The 20,732-nt window shown below is 40.2% G+C and overlaps 1 protein-coding gene across 7 annotated transcripts in view; it reads right to left on the bottom strand.

The window, feature by feature from the left end:
* The window catches only part of GOLGA1 (golgin A1), a 51,780-nt gene that overhangs the window by 30,747 nt on the left and 301 nt on the right, over positions 1–20,732 (bottom strand). For 4 of the 7 annotated variants that reach the window (XM_067743333.1, XM_067743339.1, XM_067743334.1 and 1 more), the window contains exons 2-10: positions 20,045–20,094; positions 18,907–19,204; positions 14,137–14,227; positions 12,068–12,142; positions 11,034–11,131; positions 9,592–9,624; positions 7,064–7,192; positions 5,621–5,790; positions 5,028–5,139 (exon numbers count right to left, since the gene is read on the bottom strand). In XM_067743333.1, coding sequence (XP_067599434.1) covers positions 5,028–5,139; positions 5,621–5,790; positions 7,064–7,192; positions 9,592–9,624; positions 11,034–11,131; positions 12,068–12,142; positions 14,137–14,227; positions 18,907–19,041 — 843 coding nt within the window. In that variant the 5' untranslated portion in view covers positions 19,042–19,204; positions 20,045–20,094. Of the gene's footprint in view, positions 1–5,027; positions 5,140–5,620; positions 5,791–7,063; positions 7,193–9,591; positions 9,625–11,033; positions 11,132–12,067; positions 12,143–14,136; positions 14,228–18,906; positions 19,205–20,044; positions 20,095–20,549; positions 20,686–20,732 lie in introns of those variants that run through there. The other 3 variants (XM_067743337.1, XM_067743338.1, XM_067743335.1) reach the window with 2 other exon arrangements.

Genomic DNA, 20,732 nt, shown 5'->3' with positions numbered 1-20,732 from the left:
GTTGCCAATTTCCATTTAGTTTTCTTGTGCACCATATCCCACACAGAGCAACTCCCCACACTCTGGCTGTTTTACTTCAAGCCCTTAGCACCTAATGTGCTACAGCTAGCACCATACTTAATGGTGAGAAACTCAAAGATTTTCCCACTAAGATCAGGTACAAGGCAAGGATGTCCCCTCTCACTACTCCTTTTCAACATCATCTGGAAGTTCTTGCTAATGCAATAAGACAAAAAAAGGAAATAAAAGGAATGGAAGGCTTCCCTGGTGGCACAGTGGTTAAGAATCTGCCTGCCAATGCAGGGGACATGGATTCGAGCCCTGGTCCAGGAAGATCCCACATGCCATGGAGCAACTGAGCCTGTGCACCACAACTACTGAGCCTGCGCTCTAGAGCCTACGAGCCACAACTACTGAGCCCGTGTGCCACAACTACTGAAGCCCGTGCACCTAGAGCCCATGCTCTGCAACAAGAGAAGCCACTGCAATGAGAAGCCCGCAAACTGCAACCAAGAGTAGACCCTGCTCGCCACAACTAGAGAAAGCCTGCGCGCAGCAATGAAGACCCAACACAACCAAATAAATAAATAAATAAACCTTTCTGGAAAAAATTATAGAACCTTATTGAGAGTCATTTTTAAAGTAACAGTGAATATCTAGAGAGACAGACACTGTGTTCTTGGATAAGAAAACTCACATGATAAAGTAATCAATGTTCTGCAAATGCATCTTCAGAGTCAACGCAATTCCAATCAATATCCCACCAGGTGTGTGTGTGTTTGTTTGTTTATTTAAGGCTGTGCACAGGCTTTCTCTAGTTGTGGCGAGTGGGGGCTACTCCTCATTGCGGTGTGCAGGCTTCTCATTGCAGTGGATTCTCTTGTTGCGGAGCACGGGCTCCAGGCACGCGGGCTTCAGTAGGTGTGGCTCACAGGCTCTAGAGCGCAGGTTCAGTAGTTGTGGTGCACAGGCTTAGTTAGTTGCTCCATGGCATGTGGGATCTTCCCGGACCAGGGCTTGAACCCATGTCCCCTTCATCTTTTCCAATTTTTCCTGGAGACATCCGCAGCCGGACAATATCAACAGACACTCTCTTCCCTCTGGCATCTGGTTTGGTTCAAGGTTGCATTTGGGCAGGTGACAGTGCTGGAGGCTGGGAAGTCCACAATCAAGGTGCCAGCATGGTCACCTCTGGTGAAGGCTCATTTCCTAGTTCATAGCTGGCACTTCTTTCTGTGTCCTCACCTGACCGAGAGGCTAATGGTCTTTCTGGAGCCTCTCCACCAGGTTTTTTAAGGTGCCTGACAAGTTGTTCTGTGGAAGAGCAATAGGCCAATGATATCCAAAATACTCCTGAAAAAGAACTAGGTACGGAGACTTGTCTTGTGAGACACCAGGACTTATCCTAATACTGTAGCTAGTAAGGCAATGCTTAGTATTGTGCAAATACCACAGGTGCATACACCCCGAAGTCCAGGAGTGGTTCCATGTACAAATGGAAAACTGAATCATGATAAAGCTGGCATTGCAGATCAGTGAGAAGACAGATTTTTCTATAAATGGTACTAAAACAATTAAAATAAAAATAAGACACAGATCCCTTTCTCACACCAAAATCACATTTCAGGTATGTTAAAGACTTGAAAATAAAGTCAAGACTCTAAAATTTTCAGATAATAATATAGGAGAATAATGTTATGATTCCAAGTGAGGAAAGGTTTTTTTAAAGAGACAAAGTATAAATTTAAAGGAAAATAATAAATTCAACTATACTAAAATGAAGAGCATATGTTCAACAGAAGCAACCATAAAGAGTGTGAAGGCAAAGCCCAAACTGGGAGAACACATTTGCAGCCCACATAACTGACCGAGGGGCATGGCAGCCAGGATACATATAAAGAACTCTGACGATTAGTGAGAAAAAGACAGAAAATGTAATAGAAAATGGGCCAAAGATTTGAACCAGCACTTCACAGAAGAGCACGAATGACTGATAAACATATGAAAATATGCTGAACTTCATTAATAATCTGGGAAAAGCAAATTAAAATCATGGTGAGAGGGAACTCCCTGGTGGTCCAGTGGTTAGGACTCTGCGCTTTCACTGCCGAGGACCCAGGTTCAATCCCTGTTCGGGGAACTAAAATCCTGCAAGCCATGCAGCGTGGCCAGATTGGCAAAAATTAAAAGTCTGACAATATATCACCTGTCAAGGAAGCAGAGGAACCCAAATTCTTATACACTGCTGGTGAATGTTTGTAAATTACTACAACTACTATGGAAAAACTGGGCATTACCTAGTAAAGTTGAAAAGTACAAATCTTTTGACCCTAACTTTTCACATCTCAAATATACCCTACAGTTAACTCATTCACAGGCAGACAAAAGTTCACAGCAGCCTTGTTTGTAAAAGCAAAAACCAGAAACACCTTAATGCCCACTGTCAATAGAATGGATAAATGAATTTTAGTAACTTCATACTACACAGTTGAGAAAAGATTAAATTATAGCAGCATGTGTCCATATGAATGTGTCTCAGAATACAACCTTGAGCACAGAAAGGTAGCATTAGAAGAATACCTACAGCACTTCATTTATATAATGTTAACAAGCATGATAAATGAAAGAAGCCACTGTTTAGGGATAAAATTGTAAAGCAAAGCTAGGAAGTGGAGTAATTTCTAGATAAGCTTACTTAAGAAGGTAAAAAGAATGTGATGGAAGAGTAAAGGGTACACCAGGAATCTCAAAGGTAAACACACTGTTCTCTTTCTTAACCTGTGGGGTAGTAGCTACATGGCAGTTCATTAGCTTGTTACACTATTTACCTTACTTATGTTTCATAAATATTATTTCATATCTACTCAATATTAACAAGGACAACAAAGAAAAGGACTCTAAACTCATCATCTTTATGAGAAAACTGACCTTCCTTTAGTGCTATCTTAGCCTGATGACTGACAGCATCAGCCACTCAGGTGATTAAGCCAGAAACCCAGAAATCACCCCAAACACCTCCTTTCCTCTTGCTCCTCTCCTGTATTTACCACATTACCAAGTGGGTCCGTCTCCTCACGATTTCTTAAATTTGTCTCCTCCCCCGTCATTTCCACCCCGACTCTTGTCAAAGTCACCGTCTAATGCCTGCACAACTGCAATAGCTTCCTAACTGGAAACCCTTTCAATGTTTCCTCTAACAGCCAGAGTAATCCTCTCCCTCACTCTGTGTTACCCTTCCAGGCTTCTTCCACTTCCTTGAAGGCGCTACTCCCTCTACTGCCTCAGTTTCTGGGTTTATTGTTCATACTATTTCCTATTTAAAATTCTCTGCCATCATTCCTACCCTCACAAGCTTCAGTAGTTCATCTCAGTTCAAGTGTTACTTCCTCAAGGAAAGTGTTCTATGACTCCAACGCTAGATCTGATTTGATGCCCTCTTACAGGATCTCACAGCATCCTGTGGTTTTCCTTCACAGCAACACATCATAGTTTGTAATTATATATCTATGTGATTATTGATTAATGTCTCACTTCCCCTCTAGACTAAATTCCACAAGGGCAAGGGTGATATCTGTTTTGCTCACCCTAGTATTTCTAACACCCAGCACAGAGCACAGAGCTTGACACATAATAAAACTCAAATTATATTTTTAGAATGAATGAGGGAACTCAGTGGGACCAGAGTCTGGAAAATTACCTTTTCCAATTATGAAATGGATGGATGGTTCTAATATCAAACGGTCCCGTGAATCCCAAAGTTTTGTGTCTGTTATTCTCTCCAACCCCCCCGCCCCCCGCAAAATGTATTCTATACCCTTCTGTCTTCTCTGCTTCCTGCTGTCCTACCCATCCTTGAAATTCCAGTTCCTCCAGGAACAGTTCCTTGACTCCTGCACTGGAAATGCACTCTCCCTATGGCATATCCTTTGCATTTGAAAAATCCGTTTCACTTATTTGGGACTTACTGAGTTGTGAACTTTTTTCTTGTCAAACAGGAGGTTTGAGTTCTATCATGAAACAGTAGGCCTCTGAGACAAAACACTATAGGTGTCTAGATCTATTTACTGGGTGCTCCTTGTTGTGAGTCAACAAAGCCCCGTGGAACAAGCATGAGCTTTGGAGTAAGACTTGGGTTAGAATTCAGCTCTGTCACTTACCGTGTAACTTTGAACAAGGTATATGACCTCTCTCGGCTTCTATTTAGGTATCTGTAAGTATGCTAATAGCTAGAAGGGGTATATAGACTTCTCTTTTACACAAATCTTACTGCACTGTAATAATACTGTAAGTCTCTGGTGCACTTGAGATTAGTGGTTCTCAGGGGATGAGGGTAGGGTTTTTGGTACCACCTGTTAGGGGGTGTTTTGTCTATATGAGGATAAGGGCTGGCTTGTCAATGCCTGAAGGATGCTGCTGGCATTCAGAACACAGGGGCCAGGAAAACTAAATGTCCTGCAATGCATGGGACAATCATACAGTACATACTGTTCTGCTCAAAATGGTAAGGAACACACCACTGAGAAACACTACAGTCAATAATGATATTATTATTGTTCACCCTTATATTCTCAGAATTTAGCACGGGCCTAGAGTAGAAGGGCAAAAAATGTAGGTTAGCCAAACAAAAAAAACGAACAGTAATGATATCATTTATGTGCGTTTGAACAAATCGGATTAGAGCCACGTATGTCAAAGGTACAAGCCTAGCCACGTCAACCACCGCTGTTGTGTCTTCTTGTGCTCAAGGTCCATGACATAGTAGTTTACAAGTCTGAGCAGATCAAATGGTGTGCTTTGACAGTTCCTGTCAGGACAATACTGACCTCTTCTGTTAAGCAACCCTTGCTCAACTACATGGCCCCTTCCATCTGGATGCAGCCTGGCTACACCAGGAACTAGGGCAACGTGGACTGCATGAGAAACAGAACTTTCACCAGCCACCCTGAGGCGCAAATTTCTGACAGATATAGTTTTTACCCCATTCAAGAATCCTAGCAACTTGTGTCCACTCCTAGTCCTCTACTTACCTTTTGCAAATCAATGGAAAGTTGCTGAACGAAGGCTTGGAGTTCCTGTTCCTTCTGCTCCAGGGCTGTGATCTTATTTTCTGCACCTGTTTTTGAAGCTGTCACATGATCTCTTTATTGAAAGAAAGCAGACAATGAACAAATTTGGATATCCCACCTAAGACACATTCTTCCACAGGAAAAACACAGATGGTTCTTTACATGTCAGGGCTGCAAACATTAGCCTTGTGAAGATTATCAGTGGAAAAGACTCCTTCACTCTCTCTGAAGCAGGAGGCCCAAGAGAAAAATTCCACTCAGGTTTAGGCAAGAAATCTTTATCTACCTTTGGCTATCCAATAGCTTAGCAACTCTAAAACATACTAAATTGCTCGGCAGGGTTGGAGTGTCTGAGCCTAGGCAGGTGACGGGGAATGAGGGTTTGGAGGAGGTAGGGGGGTCCTAAAGCCCTAGGCAGGTAAGGATAAGTCCAGAAGACCTTGCCAGAATTAAGATCAGGAAGTGCTACAGTGAGCAATGGGGAAAGACAGGTTGGCTGTAACCAGAGCTACACTAACACCGCTACCCATGTGCCCCACAGACCAAGCAAGAACCTCTGCTCTTCCAGCGTTGAGTAGTTTCTCTGAAGCTCTTCTATCTTCTGGCTTAAGTCTGCTGACAGCTGGTTGGAGATCATCAACTCCTCCTGGGTGCGACTAAGTTCTCTGGTACGTGCTTCCAATTCTTGCTCCATTTTCCCCAAACTTTCTTCTTTTTTTAAAAGCTGATACAAAGATAGAAAGTTTCACTGGACCACTACTAAGAAATACACTTGTAAAAAAATCTGGACAAGGACTTCCCTGATGGTCCAGTGGTTAAGAATCTGCCTTCCAATGCAGGGGAGGCGGTTCAATCCCTGGTCAGGGAAGATCCCACAGGCCATGGGGCAACTAAGCCCACATGCCCCAACTACTGAGCCTGCGCATCTCAACTAGAGAGCCTGCGTGCTGCAAACTACAGAGCCCATGCGCTCTGGAGCCTGCGTGCCGCAACTACAGAGCCCACGTGCCCTGGAGCCCACGTGCCACAACTAGAGAGAAGCCCGCATGTTGCAGTGAAGAGCCAGTGCGATTTGGAGCCCGCACACCACAACTAGAGAGAAGCCCACATGTCACAATGAAGATCCCACGTGCCGCAACTAAGACCCAACGCAGCCAAAAATAATAAAAATAAAATAAATAAATTAAAAATAAAATCTGGGACTTCCCTGGTGGTGCAGTGGTTAAGAATCCGCCTGCCAATGCAAGGGACAGGGGTTCGATCCCTGGTCTGGGAAGATCCCACGTGCTGCGGAGCAACTAAGCCCATGCGCCACAACTACTGAGCCTGTGCTCTAGAGCCCGCGAGCCACAACTATTGAAGCCCGCACACCTAGAGCCCATGCTCTGCAACAAGAGTAGCCACTGCAACGAGAAGTCCGCGCACCATAATGAACAGTAGCCCCCGGGCTTCCCTGGTGGCGCAGTGGTTGAGAGTCTGCCTGCCGATGCAGGGGACACAGGTTCATGCCCTGGTCCGGGAAGATCCTACATGCCGCGGAGCGGCTGGGCCCGTGAGCTATGGCCGCTGAGCCTGCGCGTCTGGAGCCTGTGCTCCGCAATGGGAGAGGCCACAACAGTGAGAGGCCCGCGTACCGCAAAAAAAAAAAAAAAAAAAAAAGAATAGCCCCCGCTCGCCGCAACTAGAGAAAGCCCGCGTGTAGCAACAAAGACCCAATGCAGCCAAAAATAAATTAATTAATAAATTACAAAAAATCTGGACCAATAAGGCAAGCTTTCATAACATTTTTGTGAGCTTAGAAGGGGTCTCATATGCCCAGTAGTTTAAAAAGGAAAAGGAAATACATTTCAAACAGAACTTTTCCACTTTAACAAACTGAAAAACATACAAATATGATTAGTATCAAAGACAACTAAGGTATGCTTATCAGCAGTTAGAGAGTGATGACTAGCAAAATCATCTATTCAGGATTTAGCTTCTAAAACAAAAACGCATACCATGTGCTTTACTTTACTTAGTTCCTGCTGCTGGAACCCCTCTAATTCATCCATTTCATCTCTCCTTTGGAAAAGATTCAAACTCTGGTTCTTCATTTCCTGTAACTGAGCTGTCAGAAACCTTTTATCCTATGCAAAAGAAGACATCAGCTCAGGCAACTAGGACATTAGAAATCCGTATTATACAAGCAGAATTCTTAATAAAGGAAAATCTGAAGACAATTTCTTATCAGTAGCAATAATACATTGATAATGGGAAGTTTTACAGTAATTATTTACAAAATTATCTATAAATTCTTTAAGTTAGAAATAAATATGTTTTAAATGATAGCTGTGAAAAGGGGAACAAGAGCGACAATTACTTAACACTTGAAAAGTGCTTAAGTTTGATTAGCAATTGCAGACATCCATTTTACATGTCTATCTCAATGACACACTGAACTGGTTGAATAACATGAATAACTGGAACAAGACTGAATGCTCTTAAAAAATTAGACGCATTTAAGTAGAACTAATTTTGGTTAGTAAGTTCAGATAGCAAGTCAACAAAAATTAGACATGACTGGTGTCAGGAGGTTACAATTTACTAAATAATAGCTTCCTGAGATGGATTCTATTCAGGACAAACCCTGTTGTCGCAGTTTCCAATTCTTGATTAAAAATAAATTAAAACTGGGGGGGGAGGGGTGGTGGGACTGGGAGATTGGGATTGACATATATACACTAACATGTACAAAATGGATAACTAATAAGGACCTGCTGTATAAAAAATAAATTTAAAAAAAATTTTAAAAAAAGAACTTGCTGTATAAAAAAATTAAATTAAAAAAAATTGAAACAGTCTAAAAATAACGCTTCCAAAAATCACAGTGGCTTAAAAGACCTACATAGATGCCTCATTACTCTTTCCTGGTCTAAAATATTTCCCAACCTCTCCTGCGGTAGGGCGGGGGGATGGAGAGAAAAGATCTTAGTGAACTGAAGTAGATTTTATTTAGTTCAGTCCTATATGGATTCCCCCTTTACCATAATTTTAAAAGATGAAAAAATAGTCCAATGAGAATTCAACTGCTACAATCTTAAGAGTTTCTTTCAAGACAAGAAAACTTTAACCTAACCCATACCTTCATATTTAAGAAGACCATAATTAACACCATGTTTAGATATATATTTTTTAAGCACAAGTTTCTTTGGGATATAGCTTGACTCTTCTGTAATTCTTTCCTTACGTAAATACGTTAAGGCATTCTGATAGCTTGGGTAATCAGATTTCTACAGAACACACAAAGAAAATCGCTGGTTTAACTTCGTATTTCATCCCAAGAATGGAGCAATAATAAAACTCATCTGTTTAATAAAATTAACAGTAAATATATTTTACAACTGAATATATCAATCTAAGAAATAATTTTCTGGACTTCCCTGGCAGTCCAGCGGTTAGGACTCTGTGCTCCCAATGCAGGGGGCACAGGTTCGATCCCTGGTTGGGGAACTAAGATCCTGCATGCCACATGGTGTGGCAAAAAAAAAATAGAAAAAGAAAAGAAATAATTTTCTACCATAAAGAGTAACTTAGGAGTACTCAATGAAAACAAGGAATGAATTAGGAAGCAGCACATAATGTGGGCTGAGCAAATTGACTATTGATTATTTTAAATTAAAATGTCTTTCTAATTGTAGGTGTGAAATTTCATCTTCCTGTTCATGTCTGGGAGCCAGGAATACATTACATAAGGCACCTACACAGTGTTACACAAGCTATGGTGCTGGAATAATCAATTCTCCTCGTCTGTGTCTAGCTAAGAGGTTCTCTTATCTACTCAATGCTGAGCCTTCAGAAATGCCATCCTTCCCAACTGCATCCTCAAAAATTATTCCTAATGTTACCACTGTGTCAATCAGAGCCCCAGCAAGAAACAGACTCAAAGTAGATATTCTGCAGACAGTCTAATAAAGGGACTTTTCAAAGCTGTGGGTGGGGTAAGAAAACCCAAAAGAGATGATGTGCTAGTAACAGTTGGCATAAAGGGGCAAAGGGATAAATAGGTTACAAGAAACACAAAAAGAGAAACTCTATCAGAGGGTGAACCAAAGCTCCAGCTGAAGCTGTGACCTTGGGCCATGGGATGCATCCAAACTGAAGGGATCTCACATGGAGATGGCTGAGGGAATAAACTTCCCGACCACACTCTTCTACACATAGTTCTTTTTATGTTTCCCACAGGCACACTTAATTAGAAGCCAGAGGGCAATGGAGCCCTGCTGATGCATTCCCTATCAGCCTTCGTACACAGAGAAAGGTAGGAGAGGGGGTGGAGAGTGTACCTGGAGGGGCAAACAAAAGATATCCAGTACACCCACCAAGGAAAAGGAAGACACGAGCTTTCTAAGTCAATGTCTAATCACCCAGTGCCCTGCTTCCAAGAGGTGGTATAGCCATCAGTGTACTAGGTACTGAAGAAAGCATTTTCCAAGCCCCAGAGAAGAGGCCAACATTCACAATGAGACAAAAACAAAGATGAACTAACCTTTTCAAGCTGATCCATTTTTTCTGACCATTCCTAAAACAAAACAATAAAAAAGTACAGTTTCCAGGGAAGAGTATCAATAATACCAAGATCTTAAGAAAACAAAATAACCCTCTCCACCCAAAGCAACCAATCAACCAAACAAAACAGCAAATATAAAGAAAGCCAAGAGTCCTAAAAGGAAAAGAAAATGAACTTTATATAAAATTCTAAAGCACATACATAAGCCTGCAAATTTTTACTAAGCAGAGCACCCAAACAAGGCTGTATCTGATGTTCTGATGCAGTTTTCAGCTTATTCCTGAGGGTTTTTCTATGAGTACTATTAATATTTCTTGGGAGTGGGTAGCTGGGACCAGCTGTGTTGGTAATTCTACAACTGCTCTATAAAAATTAATTGACTGAAAAACAGGCGGGGGGCAGGGGTTGTCTTCAGCAGCCCCCAATCATTATTTTCCTTCTCATTTTCACTTTACCAATATCTTTTATGCCATCTGATAAAAGTTAAAGGAGAAGGGATTATGCCCCTTATTCACCAAGCACAGAAGAGGGGAAAAAATAACCACTGGTACAAAAGGCTATATCCCAACTGCCTACAATCAGAGTCCACCAATTTTAGATTATCTCTTCATTTATATAAATTCATATCACAGTTATTCACTAATTATTGGTGAATGATTTTTTTTTCTGGCTAGTAAATGTCTGACATGACTAATACACACTGTAAAACAAGTCAACCAACCACCCCACCTACTGCAGATGAAATAATGTATTTTCTTAAAAGGAAATGTAATATAATAAATTGACCCTATCTTAATAAATCAGAATTATCATTACAGTATTTTGATGCTTATCTTAAATTCAAAATGCCATTGAACAAAATATACTTTATAATTATTGTAAGAGCCAGTAATAGTATTAGTTTCTTATTGTCATTCATTCAGCATCTTTCAATGGATGGTTCTACTGAGATTACAGAAGTTCCTCTCAGTCTAGTTGGCTGGGGATGAGGAAACTTGGGACAGAGGTTGTAAGAACTATGTACTCCATGGATGATCACTAGCTTGATAGCATCTTCTCCACTATAAAGGCAAGTGTTTTGGGACTAGGCTTTCAGACAGGTTTTTGGAGGGCAGAGACGTTTTTCCTTATCTTGGGGTTCACCACCAGATTACGAACACACTACTTTCCTCTCCATTTTACAAAGTTATACAGTTTGGAAAATGATAGTCTCACATTATGGACACATTTCATGATTATAACTGTAAAGTTCCTTAATAATTTCCCACCCTAAGGCCAAATGAAATCTCAAAGAACTTATATAGCATTCCTTTTCTCCTGGGTTGTAAATATCTTCTACCAGGTTTATGGCATGATTTTTGAAATCATGTCACTAAGTGAAATCTTTCCACCAGCCTTGGGCAGTGCCACATATAAAATACCTGGTCCTTTCTGGCTAATGCCAAAGCCAGTCCTTCTGCCATTTTGGCTCTGTTGGCTTGGAATGTCTCATTCTGCTCTTGAAATTTCCGCATGGAAGCTGTTAACAAAGAGGCTCTATTTGAGATATGGAGATATTTCAGAAACAGCATGTCAAATAGCCCATGTGATTACTTTACAACTGTCACCTAACAAAAAAGGCCAAGGTCACAGAGTGGATTATGAGACTGGGAAAAACCTGACCCATCTTGACTTTCCCAGAATCTTTTGCCCTTAGTAATAGACCACAGTTTTGTTTTAGCTTGTTTCCAATTGTTCTTGGTTTTTTGTTATAGTCAAGTATATACATTTAGGAAGATGCCAAAGGGTAACTTTCTAAATGATACAGTGATAGAACACTGAGTTAGGTAGGTTGCCAGACAACACCAATGCTATTGCTAAGTGATGGCTACTACTACTTTATCAGAATTAAAACAAAAAGTCAAAACAAAGCAAAACACTTCTTCCACTTTATTTTCCTCAAAAAAATTTTTTTAGTATATATTATATCAACAAAAAATAACTTTCTACTTCTGTTAGCATCTTTCTTGGATTGAACCCAAAGGAGAACATATGATTTAGGGTAAACTAAACAAAATGTATGTTCTATTGTTAGAGGAGTGATGACAGATAAAGATTTTCCCCAGTTCTTGAACAAAGCAGCAATGAAGCTATGGCTAGAACCAAAGTTTCTTAATGTAGGCCCAAGGACCAGGCACTTGATTTTACTAAAAACTAAGGGCAGCCAATAAATCAGCCAACTGGATGAGATACATAATAACCTTCTCCTAAGAAGCATGCCCATAAAGCAACATAAGGATGAACTGTATGCTTATAACTATCAGATAAATGTTATATCAACTTGATTAAGAAGTACACTACTTATAAAATAAAGATCTGGGCTATGATGAAGGACAAACTTAACCATACGCTATTGTTTCATTTCAAAAAACTAAACCCTGGAAAGATTGAAAAAAGCAGGAAAAAAAATACGTACAATCCTGGTGTTTTTCTAATGCAATTTCAAGCTTCTCTTTTATCTTCTGCAAGTTTCGGACCTGTTCAGCATAGTCTTGGGTGAGGAGGGTGACGCACATACCAGGAATGGACAAACATCAGGAAAGGAAGTTAATTAAACAAAAAAAAATGAATGAAAATGATGATGATTTTCTCAACCTGAAAACCATTCCTGTTAAGGAAAGCTGGGCAGACAGCCTCCCATTAACAATGAACAACACAGGCAAACAGGTATAGTACAAACCACCCACAGTGTAAATGGTGAATACAAACAGGCAGATTTGTTTAGCCTTGAGAGAGAACAAGAACTGGGCCTGGTCTGGTCATCAGAAATGCCCCGCCATGAAAACCACTATTATCTCATTACTTAATTTCAAATCTCAGTTTCACCTTCCTTTCCAGTCTTAGCAGTAGGATAGATCAAAGGGAATTCACTGAACAGCTCACTTAAGAGTCCATACAACTGAGTGACAGTGGTTAGGGCAATAGCAAACATCTTACCACAGTATTGCCTTTGCAATAAAAGTACTTAATTCTCTAGAAAAGTCAGCTTCCTTTCTACACAGAACTGAGCTGCCTATGACATATTAAAGGTGAAAGTCAGAATTAATTACCTTGGTAGCCAAAGAAGATAGTATGGTATAGTGGAAAAGTAGACAGGCTTTAGTTCAAATCCCAACTCTGTCAGTCCTTAGCTGAGAGACCTTAAGCAAATTATTGATCCTAAGTATTAGTTTCTTCATTTATGAAATGATGATATTAATTTATCTACCTCAAAGGATGGATTAGATAATAAACTAAATGTTCTATATGCCTTAATTATAAAACAAACTAAGTGCTTTAAGCACGTTGCACACAATGCTCAATAAAGGGTAGCTGATACTGTGGTTGTTATTATTATTCACACTGAGCCTGTAGGTAAATGCCCAGGACATAAGTGGGCTTAATAAATGTCAGTCCTCTTCCCTGTCCCTCCTCTAACATCAGTCAAGCCCAAACTATTTAGGGAAGATCCATATTACCTTAGAGCTTTCTCCCCAACACTGAACAAATATAAAGTTACTTCACCTCTGTTACTGGTATTACTTACAGGTAGGGGTAACAGGATAATAACAATTGAGTTTAAAGCAGACTGTAGTGGTTTGGATCCCAGCTCTACCACCTACTACCTCTGTGACCTTAATGTCACTAAGTATTGTTAGGCTAGAGTGAGAACAAAATGAGATAATGGACTATCTAGGAGCTGTGAGTTATACTATATACCTTTGATAACTACACAAACACAAATATTTCACATACAACTTGGTGAATTTTGTAGTCTGTTGCTTTCATTACAGTAAAATGGGCATAAGGCCAAAGGACAAAAACAAACACAGAAGTCATTGACCACTTCACAGGCTGAAGCTTTCAAAATGTATCTACTGGCAGAAACCAAAATAAGAACTCACAACTCTATCACAAATATGCCCTCTGCTCAGGCAAAGAATATAATAGGAGTGGTGTACATCGTAAACTGCACATAAAAGACATAATGAGAGTTACAGCTTCTATACAGGTGCTGAAGTTAGAAATACCACTGAAAAGTAGCCCAAAGACCCAGAAAGACATTACACAGGTGATATGTATCTGTAGCAAGTGGCAACGTAGCACCAAACCCTGTCTGGTGCTGAAGAATCCAACATCTGTTGGCCATTCCCTAAAAATGCTATCTCCTAACCCTCTTCACCTGAAAGCAAGCTAGGCTAATGGATGAAAGATAGTTAAATCTACATATACTTTTAATACCTTTTATATCCACGGCTAGAAATCTCAGGAGCAGAAAAACGTCAGTTTTTTTTTTTTAACTTTAAAACTCAGTTTTGAATTTACACTATTCAGTACACTAACAAAAGAAGAGATTAAAGGGGGTACAAGTTGCTCCTTTTTGACTGAGAATATCAAAATATGTCAAAATAACTGTAAGGTTATGCTGTTTGGCTTCTTTATAGGCAAAGAGGGTCAGGCAAGGCAAGTTTCCTTTGTTTGCTTCTTATGAGTTCTTAGACATACCAGAAAGCCTGGTCTCTAATTTCCGTATCTGTTCATTCCTTCTCAAAAGCTGGGATGAAAGATCTTCTCTGGAGCTGCTTCCATCAGACGCCTGTTGAGACAGATATAAGAGGTTGTATTCATACCTGGATTTTTAGCAGCGTGAGACCACAATATTCAATCAGAAAGCAACAACTCTTATTTTAGGTTTGGTTACACTTTAAGTGATAACTGAAAAGTTTCTCTAACTATAAAGTAGAAGCAACACTACCTCCATGTATAATGTGAGGAGATACAAGATGCAAAACAGATAAATTGTGTGTGTGTGTGTGTGTGTGTGTGTGTGTATGCACGCACACACACTACTGGAATACATAGTAGTAAACAAATCCATTATGATCATATTACACCAAGTACATAATACAAAAAAATATATTTTCAGATAAAAAAGTAAAGCACTTTATTTTTCCAAAGGTAAAATCCTGAGGTAAAGGGAAGAAGGTTCTTTAGCAAGGGATCAAAGAAAGCCTGGTTGGTCTGTGATGAAGAACCTATCACTGACATTGATAAAGTTTCAGTATCTTCATCTGTAAAACAAAGGGGTATCAATCTATAGCTCTAAAATGCATCAAAAACTTTAGCAGATAATATACATTCAGTAAATCACTGTATTAATGAGACGCCAAATTTTCCCAATAATTTAGATTATCTTAAAACATGTGCACTACTACTACTTTGGGCACTGCTTACTACTGCTAATAAATAAATCACTTTATCTTTCTACTTTTGATTATAAAATTTTAAAAATACAGAAGAGTAAGGAGGGTGGTTTAATGAACACTCTCTCTACTTTAACAACTGCTGATTTTTCCCATATTTGCTTCATCAATTTTTATTCTACTATAGTACTTCAAATAGCAGACATTGACATTCATCCTAAATATTTTGATAAACATTTCTAAAATATAAGGACATTTTCCTTTATAGCCACAATACCATTATTATACCTAATATTATTATACCTATTATACCTATTATTCCCCATTTACTGCCAAAATGTATTTAAAGGTGGTTGAACAACTCATTTTAAATATTCATTTACCCACTGAGCCACTTACTTGTCCATTATGGAGGGTATAGTTAAAAGGGAGTCTCAGGAGGCGGAAGGCCCAGGTTAAAGTCCCATCTTCACCACTAACAAACTACAAGAACTTGGACCAATTACTTAACTTCTCTGTGCACTGGTTTCCTCACATGTAAAATGTAACAAACATAATCTACGTCACAAAGCTGTGATGAGGATTAAATAAATGAATACTTGTCAGGTCCTGAAAACACAGCCTGGCACGTAATTAACTTTAATACGTGTCATCTGTTAGTAGTACAAGTTATGATTATTACTGTCAGTGAGACATCTATTCTTAGCACTGTGCTAAGCACTGGAAACAGTGGTGAAATGGAGTCCCAACCTAAAACAGCAGCAGCTGCAGCAACTACGAATTACGAAGTGCTTATTAAGAGCCAGGCACTATACTAAGTGTTTTATATACTATGCAGAAAAGAGTTAACATCCCAGGCCTGAGACTGCTATCCTTGGCAAGGCCTGCTTGTAAGGCGAGCCCTTGGCTGGCCTGTGGGAACTTAGATTTTACAAGGGTTCTCACCATTCCTGATAAGAATGGCTCACTGTACCTAAACTAATTGTGCCAAAAATATGGTTTACGCTGAACACCTGTTTTCGTTCTGGGAGTCTGGAATTTTGGTAAATGCTAGGCAGAGGGTGCCTATATGACTAGCCTCCAGTAAAATTCCTGGGCACTGAGTCTCTAATGAGCTTCCTTGATAGATAACATTTTATCCTGTGTTGTCACAATTCCTTGCTGAGGGAAATAAGTGTGCCCTATGCAACTCCACTGGGAGAGGACTCTTGGAAGCCTGTGCCTGGTTTCCTCCAGACTTTGTTCATGCACCTTTTCCCTTTGCTAATTTTTCCTTGTAGTAAATGTTTTCACTGTGGTAAATGATAGTAGTGAGTAAAACTATATGCTGAGTCCTGTGAGTTCTTCTAATGAATAATCGAACCTAGGGGAGAACCTTGCCTGCCCACCCTGCCCCAACACACATACTTTAATAAAGACAGGTATAGTTCCTATCTCCATTTTATAGATGTGGAAATTAAGGCACAGAAAAGTGACAAAAAATTTTCCCAAGGTTACACAATAACGATGAAAGAGGAATCAAATCCAGGTCTACCTCCATAACCTGGCCTGAGTTCCTGTTACTCTATTGCCTCTCATGAAGCTCCCAGTTTAGTGGGAGAGCCAAACAAGCAAATCATCAACAACAATGCAGTGTAACAGGTGATATTACAGAGGATATAGGAGACAAGGGACCAAATTCAGCCAGTAGGGATAAAGAGTAGAGGGGGTGAGATGGGCAGGTCGGGTCAAGGGGGCTTCCTGTAAGTAACACGTGAGCCAAGTCTTGAAGGATGCACACAAGTATGTCAGAGGAATTCAGAAGTGAGAGGAGGACATAGGAGAAATTCCAGAGAGAGGAGACAGAATATGCAAGCATTTGTAGGTATGATGGAAAGTTGTCCATTCCATAAAGTACATTAAGTTCAATGTACAATGGCTGGAGCACAGGGTATAGGAAAGTAGAATGAGATAACGGTAGGATGGGTTAGCTGTGACAAGACCACAGAGGTTTACCATTATACTATAATAATGACTTTGCACTTCATCCTGCAGATGATGGGGAAGCCACTGAGGAGTTTCAAGCATTGGACAGACATGAACAGGTCCGCTCTGGGGAGTTACCGGAGCCAGGGGGCCCAGATAGGCTACCACATTTGTCCACGAAAGAAAGACAGCCTGAAATAAAATGGAAGTAAAATGTACTACTAGTAAATGGAGTACAAAGGGTAAGTTTGAGTCAGGAGATGGAAGCCAAAATACTTGCTGACTAACTGGACACCAAGAAGTGAAGAAGCGAAGAGTCTAAAATGTCTCCAGGGTTTCTTGCTGGTGACTTGGGGGATGAAGGTGCACATGTAGAAATGGAGTTAATGAATTCAGTTTTGTTCATGTTAGAATTTGAGATACCAGAGGAAAGGCACCTGGTTGGAGAAATATATGCAATGGGATATAAAGGTCTGGAGATAGGGAGTGAAGATCAGAATGTATACATAAATAAGTTCAAACAGATAACTTTAGAAGTCACACAGCAAAGTATTTCCTGAATTCAGGCCAATCTCCATATCTGGAATACATTCAAGATGAGAGACTTCATTTAGCAAGTCAGTGTGAAGGCAAAGCAAGTACTTCTGCCACAGAACTCAGATTAAAACTATGTCCTTCAGCCTGGTGATCAAATGTGCATTTATATTTCCTGTTAAATACAGGAGCCAATGATAATTTAGATCTGGTCATCTATTGTTCCACCCCAATAACCTAATAGCTTCTGCCACGTAATCTGACCTGAACAGATAGTATAAGAAAGGAGGACTCATCTGACCATGGAAACAATTCAAGTATCTATCACTAGTAGAAGACAGAGACAAATTGTGGCCTTTTCAAATGCTGGAATTTTATACAGCAGTAAAAATAAATGAATCACCTATAGTGTACCATTTTTATAAAGTTTGAAAACAAGCAACATTAAACAACAGATTGTTTATGAATATATATGTATCTGGTAGGATATTTTAAAAAGCAAAGGACTGATATACACAAACTTTTGGACAGGTTACCTGAAGGGGCGGAAAGGGAAGGGAACCAAGAAGGAGCAAACAAGTGGCTTTGACAGCACCGATAATGTTCTAGTTCTCTGTATAGGTGACAGATTTAACAAGCATTCATTTTATTTTTATGCCTTATACTTTACACTTACATTACATACATTCTTTTACATATATCAAGCATTATAAATAACTTCTTTTAAGTTATCTAACTTTAAGAGGATCCTGTCATATGCCACCGACCCGATTTTAATCCTAAGGCATGACACTTACCTAACACAGCAGCATCCTCAAATCTTTCCGGCTACAAAGGTATTTTACAAATAAGGGATACAATGCAGCCATCAGTGCAATCTTTTCATCAATTTTCCCACTAAAATAGTGCTAATTCCCTGGCTAATTCCACACCAAACTCACAGACCTCGCTAAGCAACAATGACTTAGAGTGTATATATGTGCAGACACAACAAGCCAAAGTATTTCGAGAAACGAAATGTAAAAGAAGATGCACAAGGTATATAGATGAAAAAAGAGTACAAGAGGACAATGTAGAGAATATGCAAAGGGACCCACGAAAAATAAGAAAAATAGAAAAGCACCTCAGAGCAAGAAGAATCAGATATAAACTACAAATAATCTTGCAATTTTAAAAGAAAATACTTATTGGAGGGACTTCCCTGGTGGTCCAGTAGCTAAAGACTCCATGCTCCCAATGCAGGGGGCCCAGGTTCGATCCCTGGTCAGAGAACTAGATCCCACATGCTGCACCTGAGAGTTCACATGCTGCAACTCAAGATCCTGCATGCTGCAACTCAAGATCCCGCATGCTGCAACTAAAGATCCTGCGTGCCGCAACAAAGATCCTGAGGGCCGCAACTAAGACCCAGAGCAGCCAAATAAATACATAAATATCTAAAAATATATATATATAAAAAAAGGCTATTACAAAATAATAATAATAAAAAATTTATTGCAAAGATTCCCTGAAATATTATTTTAAAAATACAATGAGGCTGTACCAAACATTAAAAACTAGAGAAGATACTTACAAAGTCATCTCCTGAGTCAGCTCCCATGGAGGCAACTGATTCCTTGCTCACTGATCGTGGGATCCTAGTAGCACCTCCTGGCCTCTGAGCGACAGCAGTCTCTTCTGCAATTTTCTTCTTTAGTTTTGCAAACATTTTGCTGTGTGGCTATCCTGCACTGATGGCCAGGTCTTGAACCCCCAACAGTCGTTAGGCCAGCAACCAGGAATTCCGAGACAGGTGCCTAAAAAGTTCCAGATATCCAAACTAACTGCATTCCCACTGAAATGTGGGCCAAAGGCTTGTGGCAATAGCGTATCTATAAATCAGATGAAAGAGCGCTCTAAGTTAAACACCAGAGAAATTTCACATCTGGGTTGTTTTGTTAAGCTTCAGGTTTCAAGATTAAGTTCCATAAGTTTACATGCACACTTACTAGAACACAATTACTAAACATTTGAAAAGCACTCAGGTGCTACAGATGCACGTACAGATAAGGAAATCCAGTCTCAAGGAGGTGAAGTAATCTGCCAAAGATTGTGTGGCTAAATGCAGCGTTGGCATTTGAACCCAGGACTCTGACTCACAAGTCCTTACTCTTTTTTTTTTTTAATTACACCACATTGGCTGTGGCATGTAACACATCAAGTAAAATTTCCCACGGCAAACATTAACATAATGCTTCTGAATCCTTCCCCCAATAATATTAAGTTCAACTACAGTTTAGACAAAAGCATGCAACTCAATACAGGGAGAAGGTATAATGTTCTAATGTTCCAAGATGGTTTGGAATCAGCTGTTCACTAGAAAATGTTGACAACTTTTTTCCTAAAAAAACAGGCAAGCCAGCCAACGTATCAGATATCCTTAAATGTTTCCTGGAAACGCTGTGTGGTTCTCTTTTTTAAGAGTGACTAAAATTACCTCAAGTCAATTTCTTTTCTCACAATGTTTTACATGATATTCAATCATCTTTCCCTCCTAACGTGCATGAAACATTTACATTCTGGGTCCAAACTTAACTTTTGATATTTTGTGGAGGATAACTAAGCTCCACTCTAAGATGTACAAATGACTTCTTACCACTTCAGAGCATCCACTTAAGTCTGTACAATTCTTCAAAAGTTTTACCTTCAATGTCTGTAAACCACCTACTCACCTGGCTTATCTACTAGATTTAAAACAGCTTGGAGGTCAAAGCTTTCTGTCCTGCATGAAGACAAAAATAAAATGCATTGAATATTTCCTCTCAAGTGTAAGGCCAAAATGTTGCGGGGTCGGGCCGGGGGTGTGGAAGAGGAGGGAGGAAGGACTAAGGTGAGGGGGAGAGAAAATCTGTGCTACCACAATCCTCAGGGGTCTCCCCTCCTTCACCCTGGTCTTTGCATCTGTGATTTGCCTAAGAGCTTCACTTAAAGGCACAAAGAACAGAATCTCTCATTGTAGTAAGTGGCTAAACTCACTTTGCCTTGGGAGGAGCAGTGAGCAAAAGAACTTAAACGAGATTAAGGTTTCCCAGGGCCAGTATTTATTTCAGTTGATTCTGACAGTCACACTGTTTACCCGGCCAGACCCCAGAGCCTTGACTCGCACTAAGAAAGTCGCTGAGAAAAAGGATGGCTAAGTTGGGTAAAAGAGCTTTCTAATGCCCGGGGGCCAGCCACCTGCCGCGGCAGTTTGGATCCCACTCAGTCTCCTTCCAGACCCGCCCGTGCGTGGACTGTCAAAGAAGGGAAGGACCAATGTGTCTCCCATTTGACAGCAGGGAAACCGAGACCCAGAGAGGAAGAGTGACTGGTCCAAAGTCGCGCAGGGGAGGGAAATTCCGGAACCCCAGGCTTCAGGTT

This window comes from Pseudorca crassidens, chromosome 7, assembly GCF_039906515.1.
Source record: "Pseudorca crassidens isolate mPseCra1 chromosome 7, mPseCra1.hap1, whole genome shotgun sequence".
In the NCBI taxonomy this organism is placed as follows: domain Eukaryota; kingdom Metazoa; phylum Chordata; class Mammalia; order Artiodactyla; family Delphinidae; genus Pseudorca; species Pseudorca crassidens.
This window is presented reverse-complemented; position numbering and strand designations above follow the sequence as displayed.